Source organism: Delphinapterus leucas, chromosome 1 (genome assembly GCF_059928025.1).
Source record: "Delphinapterus leucas isolate spDelLeu-1000000601 "Yukka" chromosome 1, BTC_Dleu_Yukka2, whole genome shotgun sequence".
In the NCBI taxonomy this organism is placed as follows: domain Eukaryota; kingdom Metazoa; phylum Chordata; class Mammalia; order Artiodactyla; family Monodontidae; genus Delphinapterus; species Delphinapterus leucas.
The window spans coordinates 107,768,252-107,794,541 of NC_143129.1; the positions used below are offsets into that span (position 1 = coordinate 107,768,252).

Here is a 26,290-nt window from a genome sequence, read left to right on the forward strand (position 1 = left end):
AATGTCTCTTTTTCATTAGCCAAAATATTGTGGGACCATACTGTAATTTGTTACTGAGTGTAATTCTGTGTGAGACAATTCTGTTTTCAAAGGTATCTAGTTTGAATGGTTTACAGATTTAATAGTAATAATAGCTTACATATATTAAGACTGTAAAGCAGTTTCATTTCTGTTAATTTATTTGATATTCACAACAACTGCTTTACTGATGATGAATCTTAGGTCAGAGAAACTGAGAGTTTTGTTTATGGTCATTTCAAGCAAGTGGCAGATCAAACACTGGAATTCAGGTTTCTTGCTTTAAATCTATTGTTTTCTACCACACCAGTCAGCCACTTACCTTTCTTCTGTATTAGGGAAGAAAAATTACTCTCTCTTTTGCTTTGCTCATTGCTGCTGCTGTTGATGTGGGAATATTTAGTGTTGGTGAAGGAGCTGCCTAAATTTAAAACTTTCTGAAAAAAAAAGTTCATGGGGCTTTTGCTTCATAAAAATAATTTGAGGTAGCTTTATTCTACTATAAGAAAATAGAACATTGGAACATTTTTACCACTCGTAAAGCGTAATTAAGGGCTTGCTATTTTATAAAGTCCCAGCTGAAGTATTATCAGAATATACTGATGTCCTAGTAGTTGACTCATCTACTCAAATACATAGGAGAATTTATGAATCTTTGTAATTAATGCTTGTTAAATTTAGCCATCTTGTTCATTTCTGTTGATTTATAGGCTTGAGAGATGTGTTCAATCACAGGAAATTAGACTTATTTATAGGGTAATTTGAGATACTTCTGAAATTTCTTACTAAATAACTCAGTTATTGTTTTCTAGTATTTTGCTTTGAAACAACTTCAGTATCTGTTTATAAGGGCTTCCTTGTAGGAAAAAAAGAATTTCAAATTGGTAAAACATTTATGTTGACAATTATTGGAATGTTCTACAGTGATTTTAAAGAAAAATTATAGCAGCAATCCTCAGGACCCGTTATGCTGTTAAAAATTATTGAGAATCCAGAAAAGTTTTTGTTTTTGTGGGCTGTATCTGTTACTATTTACTGTGTTAGAAATTAAAACTAGGAACATTGAAAAATGTATAATAATATGTTTTTAAAACATACAAAAACACTATAATAATTTTGAAATATGTTTATTCCACTTGGTTAATTTCCTTGCCTCTGAGAAGACCAGAATTTATTAACTTGGTTTATTTAGGCATTTAAACCATTAGTATTTTGTAGTTCTTGCTTAATATCCAACCCTAATTTTGAATATTGATGTTGGCACACAAAAATCAAGCTCTTTTGTCCTGAGACCTCAAAATAAGACAAAGTATTTTTACTTAGTATTTCCTAAGTATGTTAGTATCTGTAGATTTTATTGTGAAACATCAGTAGGGGATAGAAATGACTGGCTTTCCTTTCTCTCTCTCTCTTTTTTTTTTTTTGACCACACTGTGCGGGATCTTAGTTCCCTGACCAGGGATTGAACTTGGCTCCCAGCAGTGAAAGCACAGACTCCTAACCACTGGACCACCAGAGAATTTCCACCTTTCTCTTTTTTAAGACAAACATAGATTAGGCTTCAGAAAGAGTATAGCACAACTCGTTATGACATTAGATTCAGCCTTGGTTTTGACAAGTAGGCAGAAGTATTACCATAAAATAGCTTTATTTAGTTATATATATATACTATATATATAAAACAAAGGATAGACTTTGCAATGCAAAACTGGGAAAAAATACATTTATATTATTTTTTATAGGTATTCAAATTATATTATTGTCCCAGAAGTTTCTTTCATTTCGAAGCTACTTGATTCTATTTCAGACCTAGCCTATGTTGTTAACCTATTTCTACTTCTGTATAAACTAAAAAAAAAAGCTGCCAACATTTATGGAGGGCTTAACTATGTTCCAGTCACTGTTCCAAGTGCTTCATGTGTTTTAACTCATTTAGTCCAACAACCCTATGAAGTAGCTACCAATATCTTCTTTTTTTTTTATAGATGAGGCACAGAGAGGTAAGTAACTTGCCCAAGGTTTATCAGCCATGGAGTTGGAATTCAAATTCAGGCAATCTGTTTCTAGAAACTTTGCTTTTAACCAACCACTAAGCTGTATTGCCTCAGCTAAGTAAACCGACCAAACTAATATCCACAGTGATAAAACAGACAAAATAGATAGTGATCATTTAATTAAGATAATTCTTGAAATTACATGCTTACATTTTCCTTAGGAATTAAAAAATTATATAATGAATTTTTAAATTATAAAAGTAATATATGTTTGTGGGAAAAATTCCAGTAGTACATAAAATTTCTAAAGTCTTTTGTCCATTTCTATTTCATTTATTAAATAGACTATTTTTAGAACAGTTTTAGATTTGCAGTAACATTGAGAAAATAGTACAGAGAGTTCCCATATACTCCTACACCCAGTTTCCTCTATTTGTTAACATCTTACATTAGTATGGTACATCTGTTAGAGTTAATGAACCAATATTTGATAATAATGATATATTATTATTAATTAAAGCCCATAGTTTATTCAGATTTCCATAAATTGTTTCTAATGTCCTTTTTCCCTTCCAGAATTGTATCATATTACATTTAATTGTCGTGTCTCCTTAAGCTCTCCTTAGTTATGACAGTTTCTCAAACTTTCCTTATTTTTGATGACCTTGACAGTTTTAAGGAGTACTGGTCAGGTATTCTGTAGGATGCGCCTTTTTTTTTTTTTTTGGCTGCCTTGGGTTTTCGTTGTTGTGCGCGGCCTTTACTCTAGTTGTGGCGAGCAGGGGCTACTCTTCGTTGTGGTGCGGTGGCTTCTCTTGTTGCGGAGCACGGGCTCAGTAGTTGTGGCTTGCGGGCTCTAGAGCGCAGGCTCAGTAGTTGTGGTGTCTGGACTTAGTTGCTCCGCGGCATGTGACCGCAGCATGTGAGATCTTCCCAGACCAGGGCTTGAACCCATGTCCCCTGCATTGGCAGGTGGATTCTTAACCACTGCGCCACCAGGGAAGTCCGGGATGCGCCTTGATTAGAATTTGTCTGATGTTTTTCTCATGATTAGACTGGTGTTATGGGATATTGAGAAGAAGCTAACAGATGTAAAGTGACATATTTCTTATGTCATTATCAAGAGTACATGATTTATCACTGTTAATGGTGACCTTGATCACCTGTCATAAGAAGTAGTTGTCAAGTTTGTTTAGTTTAATCTTTTCGTCCCCCTTTCCATGTTGTACTCTTTGGAAGGAAGTCACTGTGCACATGCTTCACCTCCTTGAGGACAAAATATCTATATAAATTATTAGGAATTCTTTTATACAAGAGAGTTGTCTCTTTCCTTCCATTTATTAATTTATTCAGACATTTATTTGTATCAATATGGACTCATGGATATTTACTTTATACTTTGAGTTATAATCCAGTGCTACTTTTTAAATTTATTGCTCAGATTTTTCCACCTTTGGCCATTGGGAGGTCTTTCAGTTGGTTCCTGTGCACCCTTGGCATACGCTCTTCAATGTGAGGGTTTTTTTTTTTTTTAAGCTCTTACTTTCTGGCATTACAAGATGCTCCTAACTCATCTTGTGTATTTCCTGACACAGTCCTAGAACCAGCCATTTCTCTAAGGAGCCCTGGTTCCTTTTATTGGAGAATGGTATTAGAAGCCAAGATCAGGGTGCTAGGTATGTTTGTTGCTACTGGGGCATCATTTCTTTTAGGCCCTTTCACCTGATGAAGAAAAGAAATATATGTATGTGTACTAACCTGTATATATACACACATCTATAAATATTTCTAGCCACCTATATCTATGATAAACTAAATACGAATTCTTACAGAAGTATCCAACTCTAATCTATCACCACATGGATCATTATAGCCTCCTCTCCCTGCTTATTTGTAAATTTCCATTCCAACAGTGAGATTCCTGGCTCCCACCATCCACCATCCAGTTACCTAGTTATTCACTTCCAGGATACATGTATAGCAATATCAACATTTTTAACCTGAATCTTCGTTGAAAACACTTTATCAACTAGAGTACAGTGCTTATGTGCATTTCCTTTGCCTTTAATCTTACAGACTCCAGTCACTTCCAAAGCTGCTTAAGCCAGCACCTAATCGCCTGTGTTTCTTTTTCTATTATTAAAGCTTTTGCATGAATGAGTTGGATTTTTTCCTGAAGGCACTCTATTCTCTCTCCTTCCATCACTACCTGAACTATTCTTTCTTTACCCCTTCCTGGGATACTCTTTGCCCTAATATACCCAGCTCCCCACCTTGCACTCACCTTGCCTGCTTCTCTTATACTACTTATTTCTCTCTCTTGATAATGCTGTTAATGAATGGAATATTTGATAGATGATAGAATTACTTGTTTTTGTTAGACAATTTTTCTAGTGATTATCTTTTAACATTTCTGGGAAAAAATTGCATAATTATAAAACATTTGTTTTTTAATTTAAATCAGCATCTTACTCTTTTTTTTTTGATGTTGGGGGTAGGAGTTTTTATTAATTAATTAATTAATTTTGCTGTGTTGGGTCTTCGTTTCTGCGCGAGGGCCCTCTCTAGCTGCGGCAAGCGGGGGCCACCCTTCATCGCAGTGCGTGGGCCCCTCACTATCGCGGCCTCTCTTGTTGAGGAGCACAGGCTCCAGACGCGCAGGCTCAGCAGTAGTGGACCACGGGCCTAGTTGCTCCGCGGCATGTGGGATCCCCCCAGACCAGGGCTCGAACCCGCGTCCCCTGCACTAGCAGGCGGACTCTCAACCACTGAGCCACCAGGGAAGCCCTAAAACACTCTTTTAAGAAATGTTTTTTAAGCTCTTTCGATAGGGAGACAGTATTAAGAGCTTAGCTTCTAGAATTATACTCTCTGGGTTCAAATTCTAACTTGGTAAACTTAGGTTTGCCTCAGTTTTCTCATCTGTACGATGGAGATTTAAAAAATCATCTACTTAATAGAAATGATGTGAAAATTAAATGAGATAATAGGTTTTAAGTGCTTTTAACAGTGCCTGGTACATAGGAAGCACTTAATAAATGTGCCATTGTTAAACACTAGTGCTATGTGTAAGGTTACAGAAGTGAACATTACATCAGAGTATTGTATTTCAGGTGGTTGTCTTTTCAAACTTTTGAGGATTACTTCAGGGTTTTTTAAAAAATTATTTATTTCTTTGTTTTTGGCTGTGTCGGGTCTTTGTTGCGGCACGTGGGCTCTTCATTGTGGCATGTGGGCTCTTCGTTGCAGCGTGTGGACTTCTCTCTAGTTGTGGCACGCAGGCTCAGTAGTTGTGGCACACGGGCGCAGTAGTTGTGGCGTGTGGGCTTAGTTGCCCCACGGCATGTGGGTATCTTAGTTCCCCGACCAGGAGTTGAACTCACGTCCCCTGCGTTGGGAGGCGGATTCTTTACCACTGGACCACTGGGGAAGTTCCTACTTCATGGGTTTTACAGGTTTGGATGACTATACTTTCTGGTTTGCCTGGGATGGTGATCCAGGGATATGCCTGTTTGCTGGCATGATTATGAGTAGTACCCACCTTTTCTCTTGCTAGAGTATTTTGGTTTGGAAGATAAATTATATGGTCACCTTATTTCCAGGGGTTATAAAACGTTGTCTGTGTCCTTCTGACCAGGGCTGCTGTAAAATGGGTAGAGCAGACTAGGGCTGGGCAGGAAGGGACTTGGAAAGAAGCACACCTAAGAGAGCAGTACTGCTCTGTTTCAGCTGCTTGTGGCCAAGGAGGATGTGGGCCTGGTATAACCAGATTTTGATTTTTCAAGAGTAGGCATAAGTCTGGAGCTTTTGTAATGATGCCCTAATTTTTCATCATTGGCAATCAGTTCAATTTTTCTAAAAAGTACAAAATTTCATTGAACCATATAAAGATCTATGCATTTTATTGTATGTAAATTATATCACGGTTTTAAAGATGTGCAGGTCAGGTGGTGGTCCTTATATATATGCCTGTGAGTTGCTCATTTCTAATATCTTAATGCAAAGAGTCAATTCTTAGGTAGAAACTTAACATGTAAGTGCTATTTAATATTAGTTAATATATCAGGCATTATAGGGCTTTAACTCTGTTACCATATATATTAAAAAGTATATTATAGTAAAAACTGTAAGACAGGAAAAACTTGTAAAGTTGCCTCAAGGGAAATCTGGAGAGCACATTTAGACTGAGAAAACTGAAAAGGGTAGTGCTAAGTTGACCATGACTGTGAGTGACTTTGAAATCTTTAATGAATTAAAATGACTGTGGATTTTTGAAGGCTAAATAAGTTACATATAATTGCAGTAGTGAAAATAAAAGTGAACATACAGTAGGCAAAAGTTGTGGAGCCACTGCTTCTACCTGAAATGTGCTTCAAAATGGTTGACTTAACAAATTAAAAAAAAATTTTTTTTTTCTTAAGACTGTTTTAAAGAAGTCATTCATATACGTCTGGACGAACTTCTTCGTGTTTTAAAGTCTGTAATGAATAAACATCAGAACCTCAATTCTGTTGATCTTCAAAATGCTGCAGAAATGCTTGCTGCAAAAGTGAAAGGTAAGAAAGATAATATTAACAGTGGGTTGGCATGGGCAAAAAGGATCCAGGTGATACATTTTCATTTATAATGGTTATAGAACCATCTCTCTTGGCATCTATATGATGTGTATCAGTAGGAGTTATATACACTTTGGTACTTAAATATCCCCACTGAGTCACACCTAAAATTCTCTTTCTTTTAAAAATTAAAACTTTATTTGGCAGGAAACACTCTAAAAATGCTAACTGAAATGAACTGAACAACTGTGGTTTACAATTTTTGAGTTTTTGAAAGAATGTATGCTCTTTTGAAGTAGGTTATTAGGGTACAAAAAGTCTTTGTTATCTGAGGACAGTTGGTGCTGGAAAATGGCCATTTGTAGTTATTCCACTTAAAGGAGGGAAACAAATGGAGAAAAAGAAGACTTAATTGGGACCTTATTTTCAAATGTGGAAAAATGAAACTAAAATTGGAAAATAAGTTTATCATATATGTGTATGTATATGTGTATATATATATGTGTGTGTATATATATTACATGTGCTAAAAGAAGTAAGAATTGGGACATTATCCTTTGAAGAAATGATTTGCCACCAAAAATTGTTAGAATCTGTTATCCTAGGCTGCATTATATAAAGATTGAGGGTGAAGATTATACAAAGATTGAGAAGAATGTGACTGGAACCAGGGAGCTCAGTTAGGAGATTGTTAGAAATAATGGGCTAGATGAGGGTTAATAGTCTGATTTAAGGCAGAAGCTGGGGTGTGGTAGTCGTGGAATGTGCTTGTCACAGAAGAGGGGATGGCTGTTGAAGAAACATAGGACAGGTTGAATGTTAGGGATTAAGTTGAAGTTTGGAGTTGAGCACGTGGACTTGAGTGTTGGTCTCTGGGTGGTGATGCAAGAGGATGACACCAACTCAGAGTGTGCAAACTAAGTAGAGGACTGAGTGTGAGATCCCAGGGACAGAGAGAAGATAGAGGAACCTGAAAAACACTAAAGAATTAGGGAGATGATCTGGAGAAAGATGTTATGGAATTTTAAAAGTGTCATATTCTAGGAAGTGATTGTCAGTGTTAAATGTCAATCTGATAGGTAATATGAATTAAAATGTTTAACAAAAGTGAGTCACCATGGGTTGAGTAAGGAAACGAAAGGCTTCTTTGGGCAGAGGGACTACCTGTCCTGAGTCTCAAAGGTCAGGTGGGCATTAACCGGGTTAGAGTGATAAAGGGTGCTTGTATGAGAACTCTGGATGTGAAGAACAGGATGTGATTAATGAACATACTCACATGTAGAGAGGGCAAAGCGCAAGTGTCAAGGGACTGAGGCAGGAAGAGAAAATAAAAACCTTGTCAATAAAATATAGTCCATATACTTAAGAACTGCCTTCTCTACTTTTTATGTAGATTAATCATGTTTGCATGGTTCTCTTTTTTCTGTATTTCAAGCACTGAAAAAAATGTAGATGGCTTCAAAATGGATAGCTTCTGTTGTGCCTCTTAAAAATGCTTAGTAACCAAATTTGTTTTAAAATAGATTGTTTGTAAGTGCAATTTAACTTAAGTTAGGGAAATTTGTGTCTGTAGATAGTAAAATTTCCATGCTTGGAAATAGCACCACAGTTCATTCAATTGTTGTCAGTAGCTATTGTGTGCAGTCAGGATGTCCTGGGGAAGGAGTGTGTCTGTTGATGTCCACATTCCAGAAACAGACTTGAAGAAAGTGGCCTCTCAGCTGCGTTATAGATCTTTTTTTCTTTGAGGTAAAGCAATCTTTTGAGTATTATTTCCCTCTAAGACTGTCTTTACTCTTGGAATTATTGTTACGATTTTACTTTTTTGTTGGATGAAATTTTAAAACTTACTTCGTTGTTGGGGAACTTACTCTGTTTCAGTAGGACTCCATGATGCTAGAAAACTTTAAAAATTGTGTTTTCTTTGGTGTAAGTTTAAGTTTTTAAATAAACCACCCCCCATCTTATTGTTGAGGCCATGTAAAAATATCATTGATAACCCAAATGAAAAATATTCAGTAACCTGGAAAATTGATGTCAAATTGGAGCTTATTTAATTCTTTCATTGAATGGTAATTTTGTTTTCAAACCCTGGAAAGGCAAGGGGGAGGTAGAAACCATTTTTGAATGTCTGTCTTGTGGCAATCTAAATGTTTTGGATACGCTGTCTACTTTCATGTTTTCAAAAAACTTAACAAATGTACACTTTTACTTCTATATTAAAGAGGAAAACTTAAAAACTATTGTATATTATGATCAGAAAGCTGTCAGGAATGTGATCATTTTGTCTTAACCTCCTAATTACATTTAAAAAACAGTGGTAGCCTGACTTGCTTTGGAGATCTTGCAACTGTCAGATGCATTTTGCAAACATACCAAACCATTAAAAAATAACATATACAGAGTAATAACTTTAGATCAGGGAGGTATAACCTTATTTGTGCTGCTGCAGGTTTGAATGCATGAAATCTATCCACTTCCTATGCATAATAAGAATAAGCGCATTGGAATAAACTTGGAATCTTTTAACATCTCTTATTTTTTATTTTAAATGTAGAATTTACCTTTTAATAACTTTAAAAGAAGAATCCTTAGCTTTCCCCCATTCATTCTAATAGTGATTTGTATTTCCTGTGTCTCCTCTTGTTTCCAAGCAGGAAGTTCAGTCTTACAAAATATTTGCAATATGGTAAGAGAGATACAGCTTATTTGTGAAGTAGATGAAGGCATCGTAGCTCTCAGTAATTTATTGTGTACTTAGTATTTGTGTTTTCATCATTTAGAAGTATTCTGGTAAATCTTATTTGTAATATAATTTAAAAGGACCATTTTTAAGGTTTTTCATGATTTGTATTTTGCCCTATATTTAAAAATTGGAAACAAAAAAGAAAAATAAGCTTTAATTATGCATCCAAAATTGTAGATGCCTCATGTTTTCTTTCTGTTTTGAAGCTTAATTTTTTAATAGGCAATTCATTCACGTGATTCATAGTGCAAACGGTATAAAAGAGTATTCAAACAGTGAAGTGTCTTTCTACCTCAGACCTTAGCCACCATTCCTTTCCCTAGATAAGCAACAGCTATTACTGTATCTTTCCAGAGACATTATACACATATAGAAGCAAACACAATATGTTCTCTTCTCTACACAAAGGGTAGCATTCTGTTCCTTGCTCATTGTTCTGAGTTATTTGTATATAAAAAGTCATCTTCTTTTGTTGTTATTTGTTTTGTTTTTTCAAAGCTGCATGATAATCCATCATACTGATGTACTATAATTAATTTAACCAGTTCACTACTAATAGATGTTTGGATTGTTTCCAGTTTTTTTGGGTTACAAACAGTGCTTCAATGAATAGCCCTGTATATTTCTAGGTGGGTAGTTACTGGAACAGAGCGTATGTGCATTTATATTTTGTATATTGCTAAACGCCCTCTGTAGAGGTTCTGTCCTTCTGATAGCCGTGCTGAAGAAGCTGATTTCCTACCCCTTTGCCAACAAAGCTGGTTACCAAACTTTGTTATCCAATCTGATAGTAAAAACTGGTATCTCAGTATAGATTTGATTTGCATTTGCCTCATTTTGAGTACAGTTGAGTATCTTTTAATATGTTGCAGAGTCATTTGCACACCCTTTTATGTGACTTGACTGTTTATTTTCTTGATAGTTGGTCTTTTTTTAGTATTGATTTATAGAAACTTCATATAAGTGAAATTAGCCCTTAATCTTTGATATAAATTGCAGATTTTCTTTAGTTTGTTTTTTTATCTTTTGATTTGCTTATGGTATTTTGTTTTATTTTGCATTTCTATCTCAATGTTTTATGTGCCTTTCGTATGCTTTTTGAGTATTAGGGAAGGATTTCCCTGCTTGGAGATTACAGTAGCATTCTCCACTGTTTTTTCTTCTAATGTTTTCATGGTGTTATTTATTAAATTTAAATCTTTGATACATTCTAGAGTATCTATGTTTCTAGCTAATTTATTGAATAATTCATATTTTCCCCATCGGTTTGAGATGCCCTCTTTATCATAAACACACTAAATTGTCACATATATTTATTTCTGGACCTTATTCTGTCCCCTTGATTTGTTTAGTTATGTGCCAGTACCATACTGTCTTCATTGTGGTTTTATAGTATGTTTTAGTGTCTGGTTGGGGTAGCTTCTCTTTCCATTACTCTTCTTGTTCAGGATTTTATTTTTCCATCAAGATGTTTGAATTGGCTTGTCTAGTTCCAGAAAATACCTATTGGTATTTTGAGGGTGATTTGAGTTAAATATGTAAATTTATAAATTAATTTATAGTTAAGTTTATGAATGTATAAATTATAGTTAATTTATAATTAAATTTATAAATAAAATTAAGGAGAATTTATATACTTAGCATTTCTATCTGAGAATATGGTATGCATTTAAGTTCTTCAGGTTGTCTTTTTTTGTTTCTCAGAAGCAATGTGAAGTTTTCAGTTTATAAATCTTGTAGCTTTTGTTTTGTTTTTCTCCCTAAGGAATTTTCCCTGTGCAAATGGTGAAAATTTTCTTCCATTATATCTTTTAATTTGGTGGTTTTCAAACTTTGGCTTTTGATTTATAACATCGAGTTAGTGAATTGTAACCAGCATTTTAAAATATGAAAGAGAATAGAAAAGAAAAATCAGAGTGTAACACTCATTGTATAAGACTTAAGGATATTTCAGAAACTTTGTAGGTGTTATGTAACTGATAACTATTATGTGTATATGGTATACTTGGTCATGATGTGATATGTATTTCTTACCGAAGGTTGTGGTAAAACTGTTTGAAAGTTGCTGTTCTAATAGGTTATATGTATGAAAGCTATTCATGTGTTTTCTTAAAGAGGTATAAATGTGCTCATTGTCGTGACTTAATAGGGAACCCAAAGGAGACAATTATTTATTAAGCAAAATCTTGATTTGATTTCGAAGGTCAGCTAGTAGAGGGGAGAGAGTGGAGACAGAGAGGCCACTTGGCAGGTTAGTAAATAGTCCAAACTAGAAGTAAAACATGGCCTTTGAACTAAGTCAGTGTCAACGGGAATGGAAAGAAAGAAAAAAAAGTTTGAGGCATTTTGGAAGCAAAACTAATGAGCTAAGGAATGTACGGAAGAGAGTAGGTTTGAGGGGCAGAGTAGATAGGATGAGAGTTCAGTTTAATACATGTTGAGATTGCAGTGCTGGTGGGTAAAGATTGGGAAATAGGGGGAGGAATGTATCAAACAGACCATCGAAAATATGGGTCTGGAGCTCAGAGGGTAAAACTAGACAGGTAGTTTAAGGATTCATTCCGTTAAAGGTATTGAAAGTGGATGAGATTCTCTGGGGGTAATGCACAGAGAAGAAGGCCAAGATGAGAACTGCCGGCTGAGTGGAAACAACTGTATGAAGCACGGATCAGATGTAGGATATGGGGGTGCTCATATTTACTAAATACCAAGCACTGTACCCTAGGTGTTTTACATTTGTTTTCTCAGTTGTTCCTTTCAGTAACACGCCATTTTACGTATGGGGAAATTGAAGTTAGGTGATGTATCCAGAGTAACACAGGAAGTGGTAAGGGTCAGATTTAAACTCAGGTTTGAAACTCTGAAGCCTTGCATTTTCTAGTTGCTATAATATATTGCTTCTAAGCAAAATGCTTCAAGATAGAGGGAAATGGTTAATATTTGTATTAATAATAGCTGACATAATATATTGAGGATGTACTTACTGTATGCCAGATGCTGTTAAGCTCTTTACATGGATTACCCATTAATCTTCACAGCAAATTATTATTATATCAACTCCCATTTTGCAGATAAGAAAGCTGGGACATAGAGTGATTTGTCCAAGGTTGCATATGTATGAAGTGGTAGAGTTGTTCAGAGTTGCAGAACAGTGAAGTAGGATGAAAACTTAGAAGGAAAAAGACTTCCAAGTTTGACTAAAACAGTTGGAGGTTATTGTTGACAGTGTTGTTCAGTGGTATTGAGTGAAAATAACTAACATTTATTGAGCATTTTCTATGTAACAAGCTCTGTTCTAAGTTCATTAAATCTTCACAGTGTTTCTCAAAATACATATTATCCCCATTTTATAAATGAGGAAACTGAAGAACAGAGCAGTTAAGTTACTTAACCTCGTTAAGAGGCAGATTTAGGATTTAACCTAGGCAGACTGGCTTTGGAACCCATCCTTTTAACCAGGGGTGCACAAACTACTACCAGTGGGCCAAATCTGGCCTGCTGCCTGTTTCTGTAAATAAAGTTTTATCGGAAACAACTACTCTTATTTGTTTATGTTTGGCTACTTTATACAGAGTTGAATAGTTGCAACAGATTGTATAGCCTGAAAAGTCTAAAATATTCACTATCTTGCCCTTTACAGAAAATGTTTTCCAACCCCTGCTAACCATTAAACTGGATGAAAAGCCAAATCCTGGTGAATTGTCATTATCTATTTATAAAGTTTTAGTAGTAAAGAAATGCTGAATTAGATAGGATGGTAGCTTTAAAAAGAAATATGGTAAATTTAATTTTTTTCCTGTAGAAAAGATTTGGGTATGTTGTTAGTAGCACAAGAAAAAATGTCAGTTAGTAGGAGATAGTGAAGTTATGAGGGAGGAGTAATGGTGGTAAGGGTTTTGGAGAATGCGGGAGAGAATGGGAAGATTTATTATTGGAAAGGAGCCAAAGACTTTTCTTTGAAACACTGGACAGGAGCAAAAAAATGAAAGGATATTAGAAGTATAGAGCTGTTAGAGCTGTTTTGAAGTAGAGGCAAGGGCCGTAATAGGAATTTTCATTGGATGGCTGTAACCTCATTTGAGTAGGGATGAAGATAACGATTGAAGATGTTTCAAATAATTGTCTTTTTGCTACTTAGAATTATTTCACTACTTACAGCTATCTCACAGTCATGTTTAGTGCTTTGAAAAATACATTTATAGGAAAAGAAGAATAATTATAGAATTTTGCAAAGTGTTATAAAGTATTTTTTTCTTTAAAGTCTAACAGGTTAAAGTTGGGAAATAGGAGTAGGCTTTACATTTTTGCTGGTATTACATTATAAATTACATTTAAAGTCTACTTTCAAGTGCAGTTTTAAAAACAGCATTATTGAGGTATAATTGACTTAAAATAAACTGCACATATTTAAATTAAGGGTACAGTTTGATCAATTTTGATATGCATACTCTTGTGAAACCATCACAATCCAGGTAATGCATGTCCCTTTGTCATCCCTCCCTTCTGTGCCTCTCTGCCACCACCTTCACCAATATTTATATGTTGTGTTTTCATTTTCATTGTATTCAAAATACTTCCTAATTTCCCTTTTTCTTCTTTGATCCATGGTTTATTTAGAAGTGTGTTAGTTTCCTAATATTTGAGGATTCTTCCAGAGATTTTTATAATTTAATTCCATCTAGTCACAGAACATACTTTACCTGACTTGAATCCTTTTAAACCCATTGAGACTTGTTTTACGGCCCATAATATGGTCCATCTTGGTAAATATTCAGTGTGTGTTTGAAAAGAACATGTATTTTGCTGTCATTGGGTAGAGTGTTCTTTAAATGTCGGTCTTGTCAAGGTGGCTGATAGTATTGTTGAAGGCTTTCACATCCTTTACTGATTTTCTGTCTACATGTTCTGTCAATTGTTGAGAGAGGGTTTTTGAAATCTCTGGCTGTAGTTGTGAATTTGTCATTTCAGTTCTATTAGTTTTTGCTTCATGCATTTTGAAGTTGTTTATTAGGTGCATAAATGTATAAGATTGTGTCCTCTTGATGAATTGAATCCATCATTATAAAATGACCTTCTTTATCTCTGGTAGTTTCCTTTGCTTAGAAATCTTTGTGTGTTATTACGCAGTAGGCTTGGGGCAGTTGTAGAGCTCACCATGTTTGTTTCTTGTCTGTTAGGATTTTTGTTGTGTTGCCTGATAGCTAATGTCATGAAAACTGCTGTGTCGTATATTTGTACAGATTTCTTTTAGTTGTTTCAGATATATAAGCCTGTTTTTCCATCTTGACCAGAGCAGAAATCAAAAAATATTTTAAAAATTATTTATGGCGGTTCTTAAGTTTTTCTTCTTGTTTGTATCAGGGATATTTGGAAGAATCTGATTAAAGGTGTGGACCTTACCCCCTCATATCTACAAAGGCGTGTAAAATCTTGGTTGTAATTTCATGAGGCTTCCAGGCTTGAGGTTTAATTCATCCCTGCTTAGGAATCCTGGCTTTCCAGGAAACATTTTCAACCCTAGTTGCACATTAGAATCACCTGGGAGAGCTTTTGAACAAATATATGTGCTTCACCAGGCCTCTGAAATCTGAATCTTTGGTGGTGGGACTCAGACTTTGTTTCTAAAGCTGCATAAGTAATTCTGATGTGCAGGCAAGCTTAAGAACAACTATGTTTTAAAACAAAGGATAGCTTCCTCTCCACTTGGTTTCTCTCCTTCCAGTTATTGGCAAGGATCCTAGGGAGGGTGGGTTACAGGGAGCCGGTTGCTCCTTAAACTCAATCTGAGTAGAATGAGTTACTTTAAAAAATTTACCTATTCAACCCTCAGATTTTGTCTCTGTAGATTGTATCTGGGCTTTTAAGAAAGGTGCATACAGATGAAGTTATGATAAGAAACCTTTTTCGGTTATGTTTCATAATTTTAACAAAATGCAAAATGTTAGACTGTCCCTGTGATAAACAGACAGCTATGTATCAATTAAAATGGACCTCAGAGCCCAAGACCCTATAAGAAATAAGGGTATAAATAAATAGGAATTTAAAAATTTTAAAGCTTTGTGTGTTTTTAATTGGTATGCTTTGTATGTAGGTTTTATGCTATGTCGAATGTATATGTGATTTCAAATACTGGTAATTTGTAGTGGAAAATGTACTTCATATTGACTTAAGTGACTTAAACAGTGCATTTAGCTGTTTTTAAAAAATGCCGTGAAGCAATAAGCAAGGGAAAAAAATACGGAGCACTCTTAATGAGAGAAGGCTGGTGTAACATGGACTGCGTGACTCAAGATCAATTGATTTCACATTGAGTCACTTTTTAGATGTGTCAAATTATGCAATGTGTGGAGCAGTCAGGTTGGAATGCTGGCTACTTTTATGCAAGGTGATTCTTTTGTATGATTTCTTTAATGAAGAACTTGAACATCATATTTATTTTGTGTATTAGGCTTTTCAGTTTCTGAATCTTGTAATGCTTCTAGTAGTAGTGATGGATTTTTAAGGGATTAAATGACTTTGTATAAAACTAGTTTAAAGTATTTTCTCCTCATTTATTGTAACCAACTTTTCCCTAAAGCTGTGAACTTCACAGAAGTAAATGAAGAAAACAAAAATGATCTCTTCAGAGAAGTGTTTTCTTCCATTGAAACCTTGGCCTTTACCTTTGGAAATATGTAAGTAGAGGACTGTCATTTAAAGAAATTAGGGCCTAGATGTCTCATTGAGAGTATGTCACAATAATTCAGTACATACATGCAAAGTAAAGTATTAACTAGCATGAAATATTATCACAACTTCAGAAAAGCTACATTCTGTGTTGCTTTACTGGTGTATTTGGAGGTGTTTATAGCTGTTTAGAAGCAACATCCATTTGCAAGTGACTATGTGGTTTATGTGGATAGATTCCTAGCAGTTTATTTCTAAGGTTCTTACTTTTAAAAAATTTAACCAAGATGACATGTTGAATGTAAAGCTTGTGACAGAGCAATGTCATGACTTGTTTATTTCCATTTCTTTTTTTTTAAATTCCCCTGGATAGCCTGACAAACTTCCTCATGGGAGATGTAGGCAATGATTCATTATTGCGACTGCCTGTTTCCCGGGAAAGTAAGGTAGGCCAAGTTTGTATGAAAGCAAAGATTTTAATGTTTTTAACTTAATATTTTAATAATATCCTAATCTTAATCTCAGCATTAGTCTTTGATAGTTGTTTAGTTTAGCAAAAAAAACCAGCTCAGTTCATTTTAAATATGATAAATTATGGTCAGTTTCTGGACCAAAAATTTAATTGTACTTTTGAAGTGGAACCATCATTTAAAAAAAAACATAGCTCGTAGTTTTATAGTGTCTTATGTAATGAACCTATATGTCTATGGTCCAAAATTTTAGTAAGTAATTCATAGCTGTTTTTCCTTCCTGACATTGTCGCAGATTTTAGGACTGGTAGAAAAATGATGCAAGAAGTAAAGAGGGTGTCAATCTTTTCACACATCCTACAGTTTGTTTGTTACCATGAAACACTTATTAACAGAACTGAAGGTCTGAATTCTCCCTGAGAGCATCCTTATAAGTATGTTAGAGAATTGGGGTTCTGATTCCTAACTGGAAGAAAAATTGCTATGAAATAAAAGAGCATTAGGAATGTATGTAGAATATTGCTTTAAATATTCATACTAATTGTCGTAGTAATACTTTCATTTTACTAAAATTTTTTCACCAAATGCAAGATATTTAAACAAACTGCATTAGGGACATACGTTGATCATTTCCTGTTAAGGATTTCCGAAAAGGATTGGAATCCAAAAGGATTTCAACAAATATTTGGAAATGTACCAAGTACCTGTTATTATATCAAAATAATATAAAAACTACAGATCTTTCTTAAATAATACAAAATATGAATGACTATTTAAGGCATTTGTTACATGTACTACAGTACTTAGAAAACAATTGTGACTACTTCTGAAGTCATCCATTTGGTGACTGAAGGACTAAAGGAGGATAGTGTAGAAACCATATCAGAATGATGAAGAATTTTAAGATCTTTAAATATTTTGCTGTTATTTATGATTTTTCCTCAATTTCATATTTTCAAGCTTGCTGCTAATTTAGAAGGTGTAATAAAACATTATATCAGTGTAAAAGGGGTCTAAACAATTTAAATTTTAGGTGTAAATCATATCTCCTATTCGTGTACTTCTGTTGTGCACATGTATACTAATTCTTAATAGGATAATACTTTTTCCTTTTTGCAGTTTTTAATTTACCCTAGAAATTGAAATCTAAAAATCCATGATGATATACTACTAATAAAATTACTTCGTTCGATGAAGAGTTTTGAAAAATACCTTTTAAAATAATAGTTGCCATTTATTTGATAGTGCTTAATAGATAACCATGCACTGTGCTAAACCTATATCATCTTAATCCTTAAAATAGTCTTATGAAGTAATGTTCTTATCCTCATTTTATAGAAGGGCAAACCAGAGTTAAATGAGTATAAATACATGGCTCAGTGTTATACAGCTACTAAGTGATAGAGCTTGACTTCAAACCCAGGTTTTACTTGATTCCTGTTGCATTGAATTCCTTCATACTCCGTATTGCCCTACTAAATCTAAACTCTCACAATTTCGGTAGGTAACCTTTTCCTGCACTGTCCAATAAGGTAGCCACTTGTCACATGTAATTCATTAAATTAAAATTTTAATTCTCATTTAAGTTAGCCACTTTTCAAATGCTCATATAGCTACATGTAGCTATTAGCTACCTTACTGGACAGTGCAGATATAGAACATTTCCATCATCATAGAAAGTTCTGCACTAAGCTGTCCAATGGACCTTCAGAGACAGCTTATCATATAATGAAATGGTAAAAGATGGCTGAAAGAGAGAGGCCTTTGTCTTCTATTTAGATAGCAGTCTATTTAGATTGCTTCTGTAACTTGCTGACTAATATTTTTGAGATCTGCAGAATTTAAAGTTTTGAATGGATTCATTAATGTTAACTAATGCTGTTAGTAAACAATGAGGTTATTCATTCTTGGACCTTGAGAACTGCTGTTGTAAAAAACTATATAATTCCTATTAAATGTTCTGGCATTTAAACAGATTTCTCAGGCCCTTTGAGTTCTAAATGCTTGAAATTCTTTAGTAGGAATTATGTCAGAGTAACAAATTAGAGTGAAAAAATTTTGAAGCAAAGTTCTGTTATCTTCTGTTCTAACCTTAAATTTGTTTTCTTCCATGTTTTAAGTCTTTTGAAAATGTTTCTGTGGAATCAGTGGACTCATCCAGTGAAAAAGGTAATGCTTGAGGTACTTAAAACTTTAGTCAAACTTTTTACAGTTACTTTTGATAAATGTTTTGGATTACTTAATCTCTCCTTGCTTAGTAACCTAAAGTATTCATTTCAGACATAAAATGAATGATGTGTGAAGTTTTACATATAAAACTTAAGGAAAAAAACCTGCTAGAGTAGATAGATAGATAATGTCATGATAGAGACTGATCAAGAATTATATAGGGCTTGTAACTTGATGAATAATAGAAATACATATTTATTAAAAAATATAATTTAAAACTATTTTCAGTTTAAACTGTGACTCTTTAATTATGAATTTGTCACATATTTTTTAACCAGTTTTCATTGAAGAACATCTTAGGATATGAATGCTTCTTTGTTTAGAGTTATGAGCTCATATTTAATGTATACTTACCTTGATATTTTTATTTTCAGGAAGTTTTTCTCCTATAGAATTAGACAGCATGCTGTTAAAGAACACTAATTCTATAGAATTGGCTTTGTCATATGCTAAAACATGGTTAAAATATACCAAGAACATAGTTTCATGGGTTGAAAAGAAGCTGAGCTTGGGTGAGTTGCCCTTTAGGGCATCTGATTAACTTTGGAACGTAAGAACTGAATTGTTTGTGATTCATGTTCTACAGACTATAAATAATATGATTCCAAATTAGTAGCTCTTTCATTGTAGTGCATAAAATCATTGCCCATTTTTCTCTTCTTAAAATAGGAAAGACTCTTCTTACAGTAAATATACTTATTGAACATTGATGTGGACCAACCGCTAGATCTGGGGGCACCAAGACAGATAGTATACTGTCTTTGCCTTTAAAGAAGTCATACTCTAGTGGGTGAAAAGAAATGCAATCAGATAATATGGTTAAAGGAGGCAAAAACAACAGTAGCTGTTGGATCAGAAGGCAGTGGAAACATATAAGAAACATCTTAATAGCTAATATTTTCCCAGTGTTTTACAGTTGACAAAATGCTTTCAACATCCATTATCTCATTTAATCCTTACCAAAACCCTGGGAAGTAGGCAAGACAAGATTATTATCCCCATTTTACAGTGGAGGCAAATGAGATGGGTTTTGCCTAAGGTCAGCAGATTTGCCTAAGATCATATAGTATAGGGTATGTATAGAATTTACCCAAAGCCTATGCTCTTTCTACTACATTATTTGCTTTTAATAGGGAATGCCCATCAGATTCACCTGAATAGCCTTAGAAATAGATAATACACAGGCCTGGGTCCCATTCCCCCGGAGAAGTGAGATCTAATCAAGTGCGTTTTGAAAGTTTCCCAGTTGGTTTTGCTGAGTACCACCAATTAGGAATCATAGCTTCATAGCATGTTGCAGATTAGTGTTTGTGATCACTTTTTAATTGGGGTATTACAAATAATTTTAGAGTATGGAGGGGGGAAAAATAAGTTGAATTTACCTTCTGATGCCTGCTTTGACCTTTTCAGAATTGGAGTCCACTAGAAATATTGTCAAGTTGGCAGAGGCAACTAGAACTAACATTGGACTACAGGTAAGTGGTCAGTGAACTACTAGGGTCCTCTGTCAAGAGATTATTCAGATGAGCACCTTGCAAAATCAGATTAAATTTTGTACTTAACATAGGAAAGAACTTACATGCTAAATAACCTTTTTACTGACAAAATAAAATCTTTTTAAACTTATGAGGATACCCATTATGAAGAAACTAGGAAATCCACAGTTTTATATGAATGTTGATTAACTTGTTAGCTACTAATTTTGCTAACGAGGTTTAGAATAACTTCGTTAATTTTCTTCAGTATTTTTCTCATATGGTCATATTTATGAATAGTCATTTTTCTGAAAAAAATCTAAGCTTAAAAATTTCTTTTTTTGAAGAAGTTTAGTGGGGGTGGGGAGGATCTAGAACTCTAGTACATTTCTATTGGAAAATTTACTTTTCAATTTTAAATTCTAGGAGTTTATGCCACTGCAGTCTTTATTTACCAATGCTCTTCTTAATGATATAGAGAGCAGTCACCTTTTACAACAAACAATTGCAGCTCTCCAAGCCAACAAATTTGTGCAGGTAAAAATTTATAAATACAATGTACTTTAAAAAAAAAAAAAAACAGCAGTATACCTTTAGAAAACAGCTTTTTTCTCTCTTTCTTTTTTAAAAAATACCCTTGCCAGCCTCTACTTGGGAGGAAAAATGAAATGGAAAAACAAAGGAAAGAAATAAAAGAACTTTGGAAACAGGAACAAAATAAAATGGTTAGTATTATAGTAGAGTTTCGTCTATTTGCGAACATCTAAAAATCATCTGCAGTCTATAAGCGTCTACCCTGGGAAGATGCATATCTTACTCGATGGTTTATCTAAAATGCAGTCTTAACTATCTTGCTGAATATGCTAAAGAAACTTGTGCATTAGGATTTTTCTTATTCTTTATTTAATACTCTTCTTTTTCTGTGTAGCTTGAAACAGAGACTGCTCTTAAAAAGGCAAAAGTGTTGTGCATGCAACGTCAAGATGAATATGAAAAAGCAAAATCTTCCATGTTTCGTGCAGAAGAGGAACATCTGTGCTCAAGTGGTGGATTAGTAAAAAATCTCAACAGGCAGCTAGAAAAAAAGCGAAGACTGGAAGAAGAGGCTCTTCAAAAAGTAATCATCTTTTTTGTTATTTGTTATTATTGAATTAGCACTAATCTGCTAAGGCTTTGGTTCTCAAACTTTAACCCGCATCAGGACCACCTGGAAGGCTTGTTAAAACAGACTGCTGGGCCCCATCCCCAGAGTTTCTGATTCAGCAGGTCTAGGGTTGGCCCCAGACAACCTGCATTTCTAAGTGCCCATGTGCTGCTGCTGCCGGGGATCCACACTTTGAGAACCACTATGCTAAGAGATTTTTGCTTATCTTTTGAATTTTGGGGGTTGTTTGTGAAAGATATATCTTAATATTTTTTTACTTGATTGTTCAGAAAGTTCACCATTTAGGCAACTGTGTGTATATGCGTACTTATTCTAATACCTGGTAGCAAGACTAGGCTGAAGCTTTGTATTATTTATGAAATATAATTGATAAATTCTGTAAGAAGATTATATAGAAAATGGTAAATAGAAAAGGCTATTAAATAGAAGTGGATGTTGATTTTATAGACAAACAGTGTACTAATTGTAAATCATACTTGACTATTGATAAAAGACAAGTGTCCTTGAATTGCTGACCAAAACAGAATATTTCTTTTTAGAAATATTCTACTTAAAATATAGAATATTTCAGAACTTTCATGCATAAGCCTTTTCAGTTATTTAAATCGAGCCGTACTAGAGTAAGCATTTGTTTTAAAATATAGATTCGGTGAACCAGTGTCACTTTTTTCTCTGATACTCCTGAAGGTAGAAGAAGCAAATGAACTCTACAAAGTTTGTGTGACAAATGTTGAAGAAAGACGAAATGATCTAGAAAATACCAAAAGAGAAATTTTAACACAACTCCGGAAACTCGTTTTCCAGTGTGATCTTACCCTTAAAGCTGTAAGTAATTTCTTCAGTATTTTAAAGAGGAAAAAATAATCTGTATATCTGAAGAAGGGAGAGGAATGCTTGATGAGTCATGATTCTTATGGGATTTAATTTCTGAGATTAATGGAAAGTTTAGACTTTAAAAGTCGACTCTCAGTTTGTTTTTTTTTTTTTTGACTCTCAGTTTTTAATACTGGTATGTGGTTTGAGTTTCATTTTTTTTTATCTGGCTCTCCACTCCATGGATTGATGATTTGTTCTGTTAAAACTGAAGTCTGAGAGTTTGAAATTGCCTCTATGCCACTGTCTTTCTTGGCTTGGTTGACAAAATGGATTTAATCCCTGGAACTTCTATAAGCAGTATGAGATCTTTCTTCAAAATTTGAGTAAACTAATAAATGTTGAAATTGAACCCAATGGTTTATTTGAAGACAAAGCATCCTGTTCTCAAGTGTTTTCATTTGCCTCTTTACCATGGTTTTTATTTTAAAAAGTATGTGCAAAATACAGTCAGCCCTCTGTATCCACGGGTTCTACATCAGTGGATTCAAGCAACCATGGATTGAGAATATTCCGGGAGAACAATTTTCCAGAAACTTCCAAACAGCAAAACTTGAATTTGTCCTGCGCTGGTAACTATTTACATAGCATTTACATTGTATTTACAGCTATTTACATAGCATTTACATTGCATTAGGTATTATAAATAACCTAGAGATGACTTAAAGTATACAGGAGTTTGTGCATAATATATATGCAAATGCTATGCTATTTTATATAAGGGACTTGCACATCCGTGGATTTTGGTATTCATGGGTGGTCCTGGAAACAATTCCCCTCAGATACTGAGGAATGACTGTACCTTTTCTCGGTGTACATTTCACGAGTTTTAACACGTATATAAATTTGTGTAACCACTGCTGTCACAGTCAGGATTCAGAACAATTCCATCACTCCAAAAAACTTTCCTCATGCTGACCCTTTGTAGTCAAACTCTCCACCCATCCCTTATCCCTGGCAAGTATTGATCTGTTCTCCATCTCTGTAGTTTGGTCTTTTCCACAATGCCATATAAATGCAATCATAGTATGTATCTTTTGGAGATTGGCTTCTTTACTCAGCATAATGCTTTTGAGATTCATCAATGTTATGCATGTATCAATAGTTCATTTCGTTTTACTGCTGAGTTGTAGTCCACTATATGAATGTACCACAGTGTTTATCCATTCACCTGTTGGACAGTTGCATTGTTGCCAGTTTGGGGTGATCAGGAATAGAGCTACTATGAATACTTATTTACAGTTTTTTGTGTGACTATAAGTTTTCACATTTCTGGGGTGAATACCTAGGAGTGAGATTAATGGGTGGTATGGTAAACGTCTGTTTAACTTTATAAGAAATTGCCAAACTGTTCTCCAGAGTAGCCATAACATTTTTCATTCTAACCAGCAATGTGTGAGAGTTCCAGTTGTTCTGCATCCTTGACAACACTTGTCAGTTGTTGTTTTTATATTTCGCTGTTCTTAGGTAGTGGTTTTAATTTGTGTTTTTTAGAATGACTTATGATATTGAGCGTCTTTTAAGGGGCTTGTTTGCAATCTGTGTTTTGCCTCTTCTTTTGGATTGAGTTGTTTTCTTATTGTTGAGCTGGCATATATTGTCTTCCAGTCTGAAGCATATCTTTATTCTTTCAGCAGTGTCTTTCAGGGAGCAGAAAGTTTTAAGAAATTAAGTCTAACTTAATTTCTTCCTTTATGGGTCATGCTTTTGGTATTATATCTAAGAGTGCTTCATCTAACCCAAGATCGCAAAGACTTCTATGTTTTCTACTAAAACTTTTATAGTTTGACATTGAGAAATGATCCATTTTAAGTTAATTTTTTTAGAAGGTGTGAAGTATAGGTTGAAATTCATTTTTTGCATATGGATGTTGTATTAAAATTATACCCACGGGACTTTAATTTATAGAGGCGACTGAATGTTGACATGGAGAGGTCAGTGTCATTGAAAAATGAATTACTTAGATTTCCTGAGAGAAGGGAACACACTATGCCACAAAGGGCCATAAAGGTACCAGGTTTGGTGAAGCAGAAGCAGGAGTGAGGGGAGAGTTGAGTATAAAGCCTTTATTGGGGTTTCTGGGGAAAGGCAAGGTAGGACAGGATAAGCAATAAAGGATTGGCTCATTTGTGTAATTTCAGTGGGCTTTAGGGAATAGGGATGGCCTGCAATTGCTTGGTACCTGGCCCTGGGATGAGTTAGGGTAAGGGGAAATATTGGCTTGGTGTGTGAGAGTTAGATAGAGATGGTTGGAGTTGCATATGAAAGACATGCATGTTCCCCGGCTAAGAATTGGCTAGCATTGGGAGGAGCAGTCTCTCCCCAGCCAGCAAGCTTTGTAAGGTATTAAAACATCATAAAATACGGAAAATAAAAAAAAAACATGATTAATACAGATGTCCACTTGTTCCAATACTGTTTGTTGAAGACACTGTGCCATCGCCATTGAATTGCCTTTGCATCTTTGTCAAAAATCAATTGACCATGTTTTTGTAGTTCAGTTTCTAGTTTCTCTATTTTGTTCCATGGATATATATATATGTGTGTCTGTTGTTTTGTCAAAACACTACTAGGTTGATTACTGGTGTTGTCTAGCAAGTCTTAAAATCAGGTACTTTGAGTCTTCCAACTTTATTCTTTTCAGAATCATTTTGAGTGTTTCAGATCCTTTGACTTTCATAAAAATGTTAGAATCAGCTTGTCTGTATCTACAAAAAAATCTTGCTAACATTTTGATTGGAATTGTGTTAAATCTTAATCAGATTAGGGAGAATTGACTATATACATAGCATCTTAACTATGAGTTTCCAATCCATGAACACAGTATGTGTCTCCCATTTATTTAGGTAAATGATAGTTTTAATCAGCATTTTGTAGTTTTTAACATGTCTTTCCCATGTTATGTTAGATTTAAGCTTATGTATGTAAGTGTTTATTTGGGGGTCTGTTGTGAATATGATTGATATAAATAAATACATACATGATTTATGTGTACATGTGTATATGTATCTATGCATACATACATGCACACACTTATTTAATTTCAAATTCACTTATTCATTGTTAGTGTTGAGAAATACAAATGATTTTTGTATGTTGATTTTGTATCTTGCAACCTTGCTATAAACTCACTTATTAGTTCTAGGAATGTTTTTTGCAGAATCATTGGGGTTTTCCCTGTCTGCAAAGAGGGACAGTTTTCTTTCTTTCTTTCAAACTATATTCCTTTTTTTCTTTTTTCTTATTGCACTGGCTGGGACTTACAGTTCATTGTTGAATAGGAGTGTGAGAAAAGACACCTTTGCCTTATTCTTGATCTTAGGAAGAAAACAGTCTCTCACCATTAAACATGATGATAGCTGTAAGTTTTTTTAAAGATACCTTTTATCATGTTAAAGAATTTCCCCTTTTTCTAGTTTGCTGAGAATTTTATCATGAAGATCTTGGATCTTATCAAATGAGGGTTTTTTTGCATCATTTAACTGATGTGATAATATAATTTTTCTTCAGTCTCTTAATATGATGGATTACATTTGATATTTGAGTGTTCATCTAGCCTTGCGTTCTTGGGATAAGCTGCTCTTGGTTATGATGCATTGTTCCTTTTCTATATTGCTGGATTCAATTTGCTAATATTTTGTTGAGTATTTTTTTTCTTCTCTGTTAATGAAAGATACTGGTATTATGTTTTTGTTTAGTTTAGTTTTCTTCTTATACTGCCTTTGTCTGGTTTTGGAGTCAGGGTAATTTTGGCCTCATAAAATAAGTTGGGAAATGCTCCTTCTATTCTATTTTCTGGAAGAGATTGTGTAGAATTGGTGTTATTTCTTTAAATGTTTGGTGGCATTCCCTGGTGAAAGCATCTGGGCTTGGAGTTTTCATTTTTGGAAGATCTTTCACTATGTATTCAATTTCTTTTGATATAAGCCTATTTGAGTTAGTTATTTTTTTTTAGGTGAATTTTGGTATTTTGTGGAATTAGGTCCCTCCCTTTCATCTAAGTTGTTGTATTTATGTGCATAGAGTTGTTCATAACTCTTATCCTTTCAGTGCCTCAGTGGGCTGTAGTGATATCCTTTCTTTCATTCCTGACTTTGG

At 34.4% G+C, this 26,290-nt stretch overlaps 1 protein-coding gene across 2 annotated transcripts in view; it reads left to right on the top strand.

Moving 5' to 3' along the window:
* ARHGAP29 (Rho GTPase activating protein 29) overlaps positions 1–26,290 on the top strand; it is a 77,374-nt gene that overhangs the window by 24,983 nt on the left and 26,101 nt on the right. For both annotated transcript variants that reach the window (XM_022553314.2, XM_022553313.2), the window contains exons 3-12: positions 6,434–6,568; positions 15,892–15,988; positions 16,354–16,426; positions 18,571–18,619; positions 19,054–19,191; positions 20,090–20,154; positions 20,581–20,691; positions 20,799–20,879; positions 21,083–21,271; positions 22,007–22,144. In XM_022553314.2, coding sequence (XP_022409022.1) covers positions 6,434–6,568; positions 15,892–15,988; positions 16,354–16,426; positions 18,571–18,619; positions 19,054–19,191; positions 20,090–20,154; positions 20,581–20,691; positions 20,799–20,879; positions 21,083–21,271; positions 22,007–22,144 — 1,076 coding nt within the window. The remainder of the gene's footprint in view (positions 1–6,433; positions 6,569–15,891; positions 15,989–16,353; positions 16,427–18,570; positions 18,620–19,053; positions 19,192–20,089; positions 20,155–20,580; positions 20,692–20,798; positions 20,880–21,082; positions 21,272–22,006; positions 22,145–26,290) is intronic.